The sequence below is a fragment of the Equus quagga genome, chromosome 20, assembly GCF_021613505.1.
Source record: "Equus quagga isolate Etosha38 chromosome 20, UCLA_HA_Equagga_1.0, whole genome shotgun sequence".
In the NCBI taxonomy this organism is placed as follows: domain Eukaryota; kingdom Metazoa; phylum Chordata; class Mammalia; order Perissodactyla; family Equidae; genus Equus; species Equus quagga.
The window spans coordinates 18,431,315-18,444,656 of NC_060286.1; the positions used below are offsets into that span (position 1 = coordinate 18,431,315).

Genomic DNA, 13,342 nt, shown 5'->3' on the forward strand with positions numbered 1-13,342 from the left:
GATGAACTAGCAGAAAGAGAAGTCAAGAATACAATCCCATTTACAATCACAGCAAAAAGAATAGAATAACTAGGAATAAATTTAACCAAGGAGGTGAAAGACCTATACACTGAAAACGAAGAGACATTATTGAAAGAAATTGATGATGACATAAAGAAATGGAAAGACACTCCATGCTCATGGATTGGAAGAATAAACATAGTTAAAATGTCTGTATTAACTAAAGCAATCTACAGATTCAGTGCAATCCCAATCAGAATCTCAATGACTTTCTTCACGGAAACAGAACAAAAAATCTTAAAATTTATATGGAAAAACAAAAGATGCTGAATAACCAAAGAAATCCTGAGAAAAAAGAACAAAGCTGGAGGGATCACAATCCCTGACTTCAAAATATGTTACAAAGCTATAGTAATCAAAACAGCATGGTACTGGTACAAAAACAGACACACAGATCAATGGAACAGAATTGAAAGCCCAAAAATAAAATCACACATCTATGGACAGCTAATCCTCGACAAAGGTGCCAAGAACATACAATGGAGAAAGGAGTCTCTTCAATAAGTGGTATTGGGAAAACTGGACAGCCACATGCGAAAGAGTGAAAGTAGACCATTATCTTACACCATACACAGAAATTAACTCAAAATGGATTAAAGATGAATGTAAGACCTGAGACCATAAAACTCCTAAAAGAAAATACACTGTATACTCTTTGACATCATCTTGGCAGTACCTTTTCAAATACCATGTCTACTTAGGCAAGGGAAACAAAAGAAAAAATATATGTGAGTGCATCAGACTAAAAACCTTCTGCAAAGCAAAGGAAGCCAACAACAAAACAAAATGACAACCCGCCAACTGGGAGAAAATATTTGCAAATCATATTTCTGACAAGGGGTTAATTTCCCAAATATATAAAGAACTCATACATTTCAACAACAAAAAAACAAACAACCCGATCAAAAAATGGCCAGAGGATATAAACAGACATTTTTCCAAAGAAGATACAGATGGCCAACATTCATACCTGTCAGAATGGCTCTAATTAACAAGACAAGAAATAACAAATGCTGGAGAGGATGTGGAGAAAAGAGAACCCTCATACACTGCTGGTGGGAATGCAAACTGGTGCAGCCACTATGGAAAACAGTATGGAGATTTCTCAAAAAATTAAAAACAGAAATACTATATGATCCAGCTATCCCAGTACTGGGTATTTATCCAAAGAACATTAAATCAACAGTTCAAAGAGATTTATGCATCCCTATGTTTATCACAACATTATTCACAATAGCTAAGACGTGCAAGCAACCCAGATGCTCATCAACTGATGAATGGATAAAGAAGATGTATGTTTATATATCTTATATATAAGAAGATGTATATGTATATATATATATATGTATGTATATATATACATACACACACACACAGTGGAACAAAATTGTGCCATTTGTGACAATACGGATGGACCTTGAGGGTATTATGCTAAGCAAAATAAGCCAGACAGAGAAAGACAAACACCATATGATTTCACCCATATGTGGAAGATAAACACATTGATAAGGAGAACAGATTAGTGGTTACCAGAGGAGAAGGGGTGGGGTCAGGGGTAAAGGGGCACATATGTATGGTGACAAATTGAAATCAGACTATTGGTGGTGAACATGATGCAGTCTATACAGAAACTGGAATATGATAATATACACCTGAAATTTACACAATGTTATAAGCCAGTATAATCTCAATTAAAAACAAACAAAAGTTTTCTGGAAGGAATATCAAGTTTTGGTTTATATGAATATGCTGCAGATTAAATCAAGTTTCTTAACTTTTCAGGAACTCTCAATAGCCTTCCTAAGTGTAGGTGTACATTCTGAATCAAAGTGAATTAGGAACCACTTGTGCATGTTCTAGTGGGCCAGGGTGCAATTTGTATTTTTTTAAAGAACAATGTTGCTACCTAGTGGAGAAATCGATTTCAGACCTTTCAAATAAGGCTGTTGGAGCAGGAAGACTTAAAATTCAAAGGCAAAAGATACTGGTTTATGGGAAAGAATAAGGTGGTTTTGTGGAATTCTAAATATGAGAGAATTAAGGCAGATGTGGGGGCCCGTTAACTTAAAATTGGGTGGTATATATGAAGGAAGAAAATTAATTATACTGTGAATATAGAATTCATTATAAAATTAAAAAGAGGCTAGTGAAATTTAGATTATCAAAAGATAGTCAAAGCATAAATTTTAAAGAAAAAATGATTTCTATCTACCTGATTAACAGAAGCAGCATACATTGGTAGGTTGTAGTTATTATATTTTCAATAATTTGTTTTAGCCTTTCTTCTTTTGACGAAGTGATAATGCCCATCTCAGCAAATATAGTCAATAAAAAACAAAGAACATAAGCCCCCTCTACCCCAGTTACACTACCTAGAGATAACCATTGTTAATATTTTGGTGTATTGTCTTTCCTTTTCTTCCTCTACTATGTAGAAACATATTTTAAAATACCTATATGTTATTTTTACAGAAATGAGATCATGATATACAACTTATTTGTTAACCTGATTTTTTCACTTTATATATTTTGGACATTTTTTAATGCCATTACCTATTTTTCTAGAAAATGTTTTGACTAGGTGCATGGCATTGCCTTGGGTAGATGTATCATGATTTATTCATTGGTCCCTCATTGTTGGACATTTGGACTTTTTCCTAATTTTTCACTCTTATAAACTGTGATGAACATCTAAGTAACAGAATACTTTTCTATATCTTTAATTACTTTTTAGGATGACTTCTTAGAAGTAGTATTTGTGGGTTCGAAAACATGAACTTTTAAAGGTGTTTGATATGCATTGCCTAATTAACTTTCAAAAGATTTATTTATTTATAGATTTTTGAGGGAATCCAATGCCATATGAAAGGTCCATCCCCCCACACACTGGATTGGTAGACATTTCCATAAACTTGTATGTTTACATTAATTTTGAAAGTCTTTGACAATGTAAGAGGCCATTTTTAAAAATCTTTATTAAAAATACAGGGAGAAAGAAGAACATCTAAAAGAGATCATTTAAAATGGAGATTTAATATAGTTAGGACAAAGATCACAATAAGGAAAGTTGTTAAGTATATGGGAGGACAATATTAGACATAATAATAACTAATCTTTATATTAAATGGTTACTATTCAAAGTACTTTACTTGTATTATTTGTTATTTAATCCTTGGCACACCCCTATCAGATAGCTATTATTATTCCCTCTTTTTATTTCTGGAAATCCTGAAACTTAAGGGAGTTAAATGACTTGCCCAGAGTCAAACAGCTGACAAGTGAGAGAGGCAGCACTTGAACTCTGGTGTGTCTGACGGAAAGCCCTTCTCTACTGCCTTTTTTATGGCGTGAATATTAGATTGAGTATGCATATTTCAATCTGATTGATTCTTGCCAGTAAATATAGACAACATCATAACTTTAAATTAGCTCAACTCTCTTTGCCTGCAAGAATTTTATGTCCTTTTTTTTAAACATTTTTTTTTCTGCTTTATCTCCCCCAAATCCCCCCTGTACATAGTTGTATATCTTAGTTGCAGGTCCTTCTAGTTGTGGCATGTGGGATGCCACCTCAACATGGCCTGACGAGCGGTGACACGTCCAAGCCCAGGATCCGAACCAGCATAACCCTGGGCCACCACAGCGGAGCGCACGAACTTAACCACTCGGCCATGGGGTCGGCCCCGCTATGTCCTTTTTATTCTGTGTAGTTTTAGAGGATAGAAGGCTCCAGCTGTGGGAATCACAGGGATATGTTTTTTGATTAATACCAGGAAGAATTTTTCTAAATATGGGAATTATTAAAGGGCAGCTTAGTGAATTAATGAGACGAATTAGTAATACTTCTGCTTCTGGATATTTTTCTCATAGAAGGGATTCCTATATTAAGTGGGAGATTGTATAGTCTGACTCCTAAGGTCCTTTCCAACTCTAAAATATTATGATTCTGTGAGTCCACATATTTAAAATGAAGATATTTAGAAAATATGAGAACAACTTGTCTGAATGCTCTGAGAACTGTTATTCATGAAAGGCTTTTTAGAAGCTGAATACGGATCTTGTAAATCTATAGAAGATTGTGGGAAATATGGTCCTCAGAGGCAGGGACACACAGAGGAGTTTTTCTCTGTTCAGGTTTAAGAGGTAATGTGTAACAGAAAATGTTTCTTTATTGGGAATTTTCTAGGAATCAACCCCATTTCCTATTGACCAGTTTTTGTTTTTTTGTTATTTTAATTTTAGCTGAAGGAGAATTTAAGGAACACGGAGCGCAGACATCAGGAGACTCTTAGAAGACTGGAAGGCAGGTTTTTTGAAGAAAAGGTATGGCGTATTAAGGTTAATTAAGAAATACTTTTTGTACTAGAAAAACGTAAGTCTCTTTATATGCATTCTGAGACCTGTCAACCTTCCATTTGGTATCTTATTGTAAAATTGTTATCAAATCATAGCAGAATAAAAAACAGGGAAAATGAACCTATTGTAGATGTCTCAGTGACTAGTCTTTTTCCCCCTCCCAGTTAGAGATTCTTGAAAGCCTAAAGAGGGATTGTCATCTTACCAAGGCTTCAGGACACATGCCCCTTAGCTTGGTGTTCCCCTCGTGGAAGTAGAGCTGCATGTGCCCCATTATATAGGGGAGATGGGATTGGAGACGTCACTCTGGTACACATAAGGTCTTCTCTTAGTCAAGCTGAGCTAAGGATGTTAACAAAAGCGAGCTCAAAATGTTCCGTAGCACGTCACAAACTTCCACATTTTTCTGTGCCAGTGAAGTTAATTCTCCAAATTGTGGGAAATGCATTGGAACACTTTTTGTCTACAGAATCTTTTCAGAGGCCCCATGGTGTTTCTTTAATTAATTCTTTTAATTTTTTTAACTTTTTATTTTTAGGGAAGAATTGAACAGATTCTTTTCAGAAATTGGTAGAGATGTAGGGAGTTGAGAGTGGGGCCTATAAATACTCATATCACATTTAGATAAAAGGATTTTATCTAAAAAAAAAAAAAGTAGCTGTAGGTTTCCAGTTTGTGTATCGAATAACCTGGGAGTGGGGCAGGAGCAGCATCTTTGTGCTTTCCTTCTGGCGCTTACTGGCACTGTTAGGAATGGAAGTCCTCAGGAATAGGCTGCTCTCACTTGGCTCTTCCCTCTACTCTACCCTATGCTTGATCTCTTTTCTACTCAGTGAGCATTCCACAAACAAAGGTCAGAAGTGCTTGGTCAGTGTATGGAATACCTGACTGACAGTGCTTATATAAATAGGATTTTTATGTCTGGAAGTAGGTGGTTGCTGGCCTTTCCCTCATAGTTGCAAAATGGTTAATGCAGCTCCAAAATTTGTCTATGTTTAAGGCAGAGAGAAGGGAGGCTTCTGGTGTATTTGTCCGTTTCATCTGGAAACCATAAAAGCTTTCCCAGAAGCTCCCAGCAGATTTCCTCTTACCTCTATTGCATTGGCAGGCACCATGTTATAATGGATGCTGGGAAAGTGAGTGTTTTGTTTTTCTAGCTGCTAGTGGAAGCTGGGAAGGTAAAAGGAGGATGGGAATGAGTGTTGGGTTGGCCAGCCACAGCAGTATCTGCCCCACCATGTTAGGACAAACTTCATGGTTAGGAACACACTCCTATGCTGGTTTGAGCCCCGCTGCTGCTGGTTCATGGCAATGGGCTTTCTAGTAAGCCCTGTTCATTCATCGCATACCTCAGCGTGTTCCACCTGATCGTGTAAAGGCTTTCCCTCAGGTTATTGGTATTTTGTTTTGTTTTCCCATATAGTCCTTTTCTGTTCTTTGAACCATCAAGCCCTTTTCCACCTGTATAGATATTTTTTAATTGAGGTAACATTGGTTTATAACACTGTATAGGTTTCAGCCACCTGCATATTTTTATACTATTCCCTCTTCTGGAATGCTCTTCCTTCATCTCTGGCTCATTCTTATTCTATAGCGCTCAAACGTTGTTTCCTCAGAGATTCCCTAAACCCCAATATAAAGTTACCTCCCCCAGTTACTATCTATCTCATTACCCCATTTATTTCATTCATAGTATTTATCACAGTCTCTTATTTGTTTACTTGTTAGGGAGGCTGAATAACATCAGATTGCCTGCATGTGAATCCCTGCTCTGCCACTTACTAGCTATGCGACTTTGGAAGGTCACTAATATCTTTTTCCCTCAGTTTCCTCAGTCCTTGTCTTTGGGCATAATAATAGTATCTAATTCATAGAATTGTTGTGAGAAGTAAATAATACATGTAAAGCTCTTAGAACCATGCCTGACACATAGTAAATGCTCAGTATATTTTAATTATTATTATTATTTGGGTCCCATCTTAGAATATAAGTCCCATGAGAACAAGGACCTTATCTGTTTTGTTCACCACAGAATCTCTGGCATCTAAAAAATCTGGTACACAATTAGTGTTCAATAGGAATTTGTTGAATGAATGAATAATAACTTTCCTCATTGTATTTAGCAGAAATTTCTCCCAATACTGATGTGGAATTTTTGTTTCCTATTTATATGTCATGTTGCTGCTGCTGCTGATTCTCCTCCTCCTTCTCCTCCTCCTCTCCCCCCCCCCCCCCCCCCCCCCCCCCCCCTCTCCCTCTCCCTCTCCCTCTCTCTCTCTCTCTCTCTCTCTCTCTCGCTCGCTCTCTCTCGCTCGCTCTCTCTCTCTTGCCCCCCGACCCCCAGGAAGATTCGCCTGAGCTAACATCCACTACCACCAAAGGGGAGCATGCCAAAATTAACCACTAGGCCTCCAGGGCTGGCCCTCATGTTGATGCTTTTTTTTTTTTTTTAATTTGAGTTCATAATAGTTTACATCATTGTGAAATTTCGGTTGTACATTATTTCTTGTCTGTCACCACATAGGTGCTCCCCTTCACCCCTTGTGCCCATCCCTCGATCTCCTTCCCCTGGTAACCACTGAACTGTTTTCTTTGTCCATGTGCTTGTTTATATTTCCACATATGAGTGAAATTATCTGGTGTTTGTCTTTCTCAGTCTGGCTTATTTTGCTAAGCATAATTCTCTCCAGGTCCATCCATGTTATTGCAAATGGGATGATTTTGTTTTTTTTTATGGCTGAGTAGTATTGCATTGTATATATATACACCACATCTTCTTTATCCAATCATCAGTCGATGGGCACTTGGATTGTTTCCATGTCTTGGCTATCGTGAATAGTGCTGTAATTAATATAGGGGTAGATATGTTACATTGGATTGTTGATTTCAGGTTTTTTGGGTAGATACCCAGTAGTGGGATAGCTGGGTCATACGGTAGTTCTATTTTTAGTTTTTTGAGGAATCTCCATACTCCCATACTTCCATAGTGGCTGCACCAGTTTGCATTTCCACCAGCAATGTATGAGGGTTCCCTTCTCTCCACACCCTCTCCAACATTTGTTATTTTTAGTCCTAGTGATTATAGCCATTTTAACAGGCAAAAAGTAGTATCTTAGTGTAGTTTTGATTTGCATTTCCCTGATGATTAGTGATGTTGAACATCTTTTCATGTGTTTATTGTCCATCTGTATATCTTCTTTGGAAAAATGTCTGTTCATATCCTCTGTCCATTTTTTCATCAGGCTGTTTGCTTTTCAGTTATGTGAGTTCCTTATATAGTATGGAGATTGACCCCTTATCAGATATATGATTTGCAAAAATTTTCTCCCAATTGGTGGGTTGTCTCTTTTTGTTTTGATCCTAGTTTCTTTTGCCTTGCAGAAGCTCTTTAGTCTGATGAACTCCCACTTGTTTATTTTTTATTTTGTTTGTCTTGTCTGAGAAGACATGGTATTCGAAAAAATCCTTTTAACTTCGATGTCAAAGAGTATACTACCTATCTTATCTTCCAGGAATTTTATGGTTTCAGGACTTATTTTCAAGTCTTTGATCCATTTTGAGTTTATTTTTGTGTATGGTGTGAGATAATGGTCTACTTTCCTTCCTTTGCATGTGGCTGTCCAGTTTTCCCAACACCATTTACTGAAGAGACTGTCTTTTTTCCATTGTATGTTCTTGGCACCTTTGTTGAAGATTAGCTGTCAGTATATGTGTGGTTTTATTTCCAGGTTTTCAGTTCTATTCCATTGATCTGTGTGTCTGTTTTTGTACCAGTACCATGCTGTTTGATCACTATGGCTTTGTAATACATTTTGAAGTCAGGGATTGTGATACCTCCAGCTTTGTTCTTTTTTCTCAGTATTGCTTTAGCAATTTGGGGTCTTTGGTGACCCCATATGAATTTTAGGATTCTTTGCTCTATTTCCATGAAGAATGTCATTAGGATTCTGATTGGGATTGCATTGAATCTGTAGATTGCTTTGGGTAGTATCATGTTGCTTCTTTAATGGAGAAATTGGGAGGTACCCTAAGATTCCTGTGTTCACACTATGCTCTTTGCTGGCTCCTCCAGCAGTACTTGGAGTACTTCATGTCAGGTCATGTGGACAGAAGTATTTTATTTGGCATTATAAAATAAATACTTAGGTTTTTTTTTGTTTTTTTTTTTTTGCTGAGGAATACTGGCCCTGACACTTGTTGCTGATCTTACTCTTTTTGCTGAGGAAGAGTGGCCCTGAGCTAACATCTGTGCCCATCTTCCTCTACTTTGTATGTAGGTTGCTGCCACAGCATAGCTTGATGAGTGGTGTAGGTCCACACCCAGGAACTGAACCTGCAAACCTGGGTTGCTGAAGCAGGGCATAACAAACTTAACCACTATGCCACTGGCCCAGCCCCAATACTTAACTTTTTGATGTGTAAAATTTGTTGTTAGAAATATAACTCTGGGGCCGGCCCCATGGCTGAGTGGTTAAGTTCGCACGCTCCACTTCGGCGGCCCAGGGTTTTGCTGGTTCAGATCCTGGGCACAGACATGGCACTGCTCATCAAGCCATGCTGAGGTGGCATCCCACATGCCACAACTAGAAGGACCCACCACTAAAAATACACAACTGTGTACCAGGGGGCTTTGGGAAGAAAAAGGAAAAATAAAATCTTTTTTTTTTTTTTAAAGAAATATAACTCTATTAAAACAGCCTATTTTCTTTTTTAGCACCGACTAGAACAAGAGGCTGAAAAGAAGATAATAATGCTGGCAGAGAGAGCCCACCAGGAAGCTGTTGTGTAAGAGACTCCTGCCTCCTTTTTCTTTCTAATAGCCTCTCTTACCTCTTTGCTGGTCTGTTTTGTTCTTATCATGCTGTCTCCCCTCTTCTCTCCTGGTTTGCTTTCTTCAAATTTTCTGGTTTACTTTCCCTCACTGTTTCTTTCTCTTCATGACCTCACCCCTTTTCTCTCTACCCTTTCTGTAGTTGCATGGTATGGAGTTAAGAACGTGGTCTTTGAAGTTAGACTGGTTCTCAACATGTATCTGACTGTAGGAAGATTTCTTAACTTTTTTGAAATTAAATTTCTTCATCTAAAAATGGGGTTAATAGAGAGGAGGCGGAGCAAAATGGTGGGGTGAGCTGACCTGGGACTCTCTCCCCTCCAAAATAAAACCAAAGAAACGGAAAAACTGAATTTCAACCAATGACCCCTAATGCCAAGACTGTCAGAGTCCTACAGAGTAATAAGACAGAGAACGGAGAGGCTGGAGCTGCCCTTGGAGGAGCTGGAACGGTGTAGGAGAGAACTTCGCTCCCTCTCCTAGAGACTGGGATTGCTGCCGTGAGTGAGGGAAGGAGCGGGGGAGGGACTGCACAACCGGGGGATCGTCCAGGACTCCCGCCGCCAGTGCAGTGAAAACCCACTGATGGGGGAAAGCTTCTGTGTGTGGGGACCCCATCAGGCCAGGGCCCTGGGAGACCATAGAACAGAGCTGATCTGAATCCAGATTGGCGCGCACGAGAGAAACTGGCCATCCCCCCCGGCAAACCGCGCTGGGCACCACCATCTTGCCTGAAGGTGGAGAGCTCAGAACGCACAGCTCTTGACCCCAGTCTACTGGTGACAGGCTGTAACTGCAACCGAATTCTACCATCATGTGCAAATACCGCCCCTCTACCATCCAGCAATTTATAAAAGCTGCAGACCAGAAGGAAAACAATAAAAACACAGAATTAAGTCTTGAGGACTTGGAAATAGGTAAACTAAGTGAAAAGGAGGTCAGAGTAGCTATCATCAAAAAACTCAGTGAGGTGGAGAGAAAGATAGAGAAACAAGCCAACGAGTTCTGGAGTTACTTCACAAAAGAGATTGAAATTATAATGAAGAATCAAAGAGAATTACTAGAGATGAAAAACACAATGGACCAGATAAAACAAAATACGGATTCCCTGAATGCCCGTGTAGACATCATAGAGGAGCAAATTAGCATAATCAAAGATAGACAGGCTGAATGTCTCCAGACAGAGGAAGAAAGGGAACCAAGAATTAAAAAGAATGGGAAAATTTCCGAGAGATAGCAGATTCAATGAGGAGAAAGAATTTAAGGATCATAGGAATTCCCGAGAACATGGAAAAGGAAAATGGAGCAGAAAGTGTGCTTAATGAAATTATAGAAGAGAACTTCCCAAATCTAGGGATTGAGGGAGAAATGTGTGTAGAGGAAGCTTTCAGATCTCCTAGATTTGTCAATGTAAAAAGACCTACTGTAAGGCATATAGTAGTAAAAATGGCAAAAATGAAAGACAAAGAAGTAATACTCAGGACAGCAAGACAGAAGAAAATAACTTACAAAGGAACTCCTATCAGACTTTCAGTGGATTTCTCTACAGAAACCTTACAAGCTAGGAGAGAATGGAGTGACATATTCAAAACTTTAAAAGATAAAAATCTTCAGCCAAGAATACTCTATCCAGCAAGAATATCCTTCAGATGTGAGGGAGAAATTAAATCTTTTCCAGACAAACAAACGTTAAGGGAATTTGTAACCAAAAGTCCTCCACTACAAGAAATCCTCAAGAAGTCTCTCATACCTGAAAAAAGAAAAAAGGGAGAAAGGGGTCACAAACCACAGAGTAGGGAGACACATAGATAGAACCAGAATAGGACAGCAAATATTCAACTATAGCATTAGGCTAAAGGTAAGGAAACTACTAAAGCAAAGACGATCTTATCACTCTAAGTACAAACTCATAACATGAGTTGGAATAAGAAATGAAAATAATAATTTAGGAGGGGAAGAGCAAAGGGACTAAATCGGTCTAGGCCAAGTAAGTAAGAGACCACCAGAGAATAACTATATTATACACGAGATTCTAAACACAAACTTCAGGGTAGCCACTAAACTAAAAAATGGAACAGAGCCACAAAACATAACTAAGGAAAAATCTAGGAAACCCAGCATAAGAAATTGCAGTAGTCAAGGGGTAGGCTAAAGCACACAGGATGAGAAACAAAGGTAATGCAGGAAAACCAGATAATGAGCAACAGATTGACAGCATCAAGTCCACATGCATCAATAATCACCCTCAGTGTAAACGGATTGAGCTCTCCAATAAAAAGACACAGAGTGGCAAAATGGATTAAAGAACAAGATCCAACAATTTGTTACCTCCAGGAAACACACCTCAGCTCCAAGGGCAAACACAGGCTTAGAGTGAAGGGGTAGAGGACGATACTTCAAGCTAATAGCAAGCAAAAGAAAGCAGGTGTTGCAATTCTCATATCAGACCAAGTGGATTTCAAAATAAGGCAGGTAAAGAGAGACACACAGGGACAATATATAATGATCAAAGGGACACTTCATCAAGAAGAAATAACGCTTATAACTATCTATGCACCCAACATAGGAGCACCAAAGTTCATAAAGCAACTATTAACAGACCTAACGGAAGATGTTAAAAACAACACAATAATAGTAGGGGACCTCAACACCCCACTCACATCAATGGACAGATCATCCAGACAGAAAATCAACAAGGAAATAGTGGAGCTAAACAAAAAACTAAAACAATTGGACTTAATAGATATATATATAGATCATTTCATCCTAAAACAGCAGAATACACATTCTTCTCAAGTGCACATGGAACATTCTCTAGGATAGACCATATGTTGGGAAACAAGGCGAGCCTCTACAAGTTAAAAAAAAATTGAAATAATAACAAGCATCTTCTCCGATCATAATGCTATAAGGCTAGAAATTAATTACAAGAAAAAAGCTGAGAAAGGCACAAGGTTGTGGAGACTAAACAATACGCTACTGAACAAGCAATGGATCATTGAAGAAATTAAAGAAGACATCAAAAAATACCTGGAAACAAATGAAAATGATAACATGCCATACCAACTCATATGGGATACAGCAAAAGCTGTATTAAGAGGAAAATTCATTGCAATACAGTCACATCTTAACAAACAAGAAAAATCCCAAATAAGCAACCTTAAAGCACACCTAACTGAACTAGAGAAAGAAGAACAAATAAAGCCCAAAGTCAGCAGAAGGAGAGAAATAATAAAAATCAGAGCAGAAATAAATGCTATTGAAACAAAACAGGTGGTAGAAAGGATCAATGAAACAAAGAGCTGGTTCTTAGAGAAGATAAATAAAATTAACAAACCCCTAGCCAAACTTACAAAGAAAAAAAGGGAGAAAGTTCAAATGAACAAAATCAGAAATGAGCGAGGAGAAATAACAACAGACTCTGCAGAAATACAACGGATTATAAGAGAATACTATGAAAAACTATATGCCAACAAAATGGAGAACCTAGAGTAAATGGATAAATTCTTGGACTCCTACAACCTCCCAAAGCTCACTCAAGAAGAAGCAGACAATTTGAACAGACAAGGAAAGAGATTGAAACAGCAATCAAAAACATCCCAAAGAATAAAACCCCAGGACCAGATGGCTTCCCTGGGGAATTCTACCAAACTTTCAGAGAGGATTTAATACTTATCCTTTTCAAGCTATTCAAGCTATTCCAAAAAATTAGGGAAGATGGAACACTTCTAACACATTCTATGAGGCCAACATCACGCTGATACCAAAGCCTGACAAGGACACCACGAAAAAAGAGAACTACAGGCCAATATCACTGAGGAACATAGATGCAAAAATTCTCTAACAAAATTTTGGCAACCAGAATTCAGCAATTCACCTAAAGGATCATACATCATGATCAGGTGGGATTCATACCAGGGACACAGGGATGGTTCAACATCCGCAAATCAATCAACGTGATACACCACATCAACAAACTGAGGAATAAAAACCACATGATCATCTCAATAGATGCAGAGAAAGCATTTGACAAGATCCAACAGCCGTTTATGATAAAAACTCTGAACAAAATGGGCATAGAAGGAAACTACCTCA

At 38.2% G+C, this 13,342-nt stretch overlaps 1 protein-coding gene across 2 annotated transcripts in view; it reads left to right on the plus strand.

The window, feature by feature from the left end:
* The window catches only part of BBOF1 (basal body orientation factor 1), a 61,889-nt gene that overhangs the window by 25,803 nt on the left and 22,744 nt on the right, over nt 1-13,342 (plus strand). For both annotated transcript variants that reach the window (XM_046646959.1, XM_046646960.1), the window contains exons 5-6: nt 4,303-4,383; nt 9,131-9,201. In XM_046646959.1, the coding sequence (XP_046502915.1) occupies nt 4,303-4,383; nt 9,131-9,201 (152 nt within the window). The remainder of the gene's footprint in view (nt 1-4,302; nt 4,384-9,130; nt 9,202-13,342) is intronic.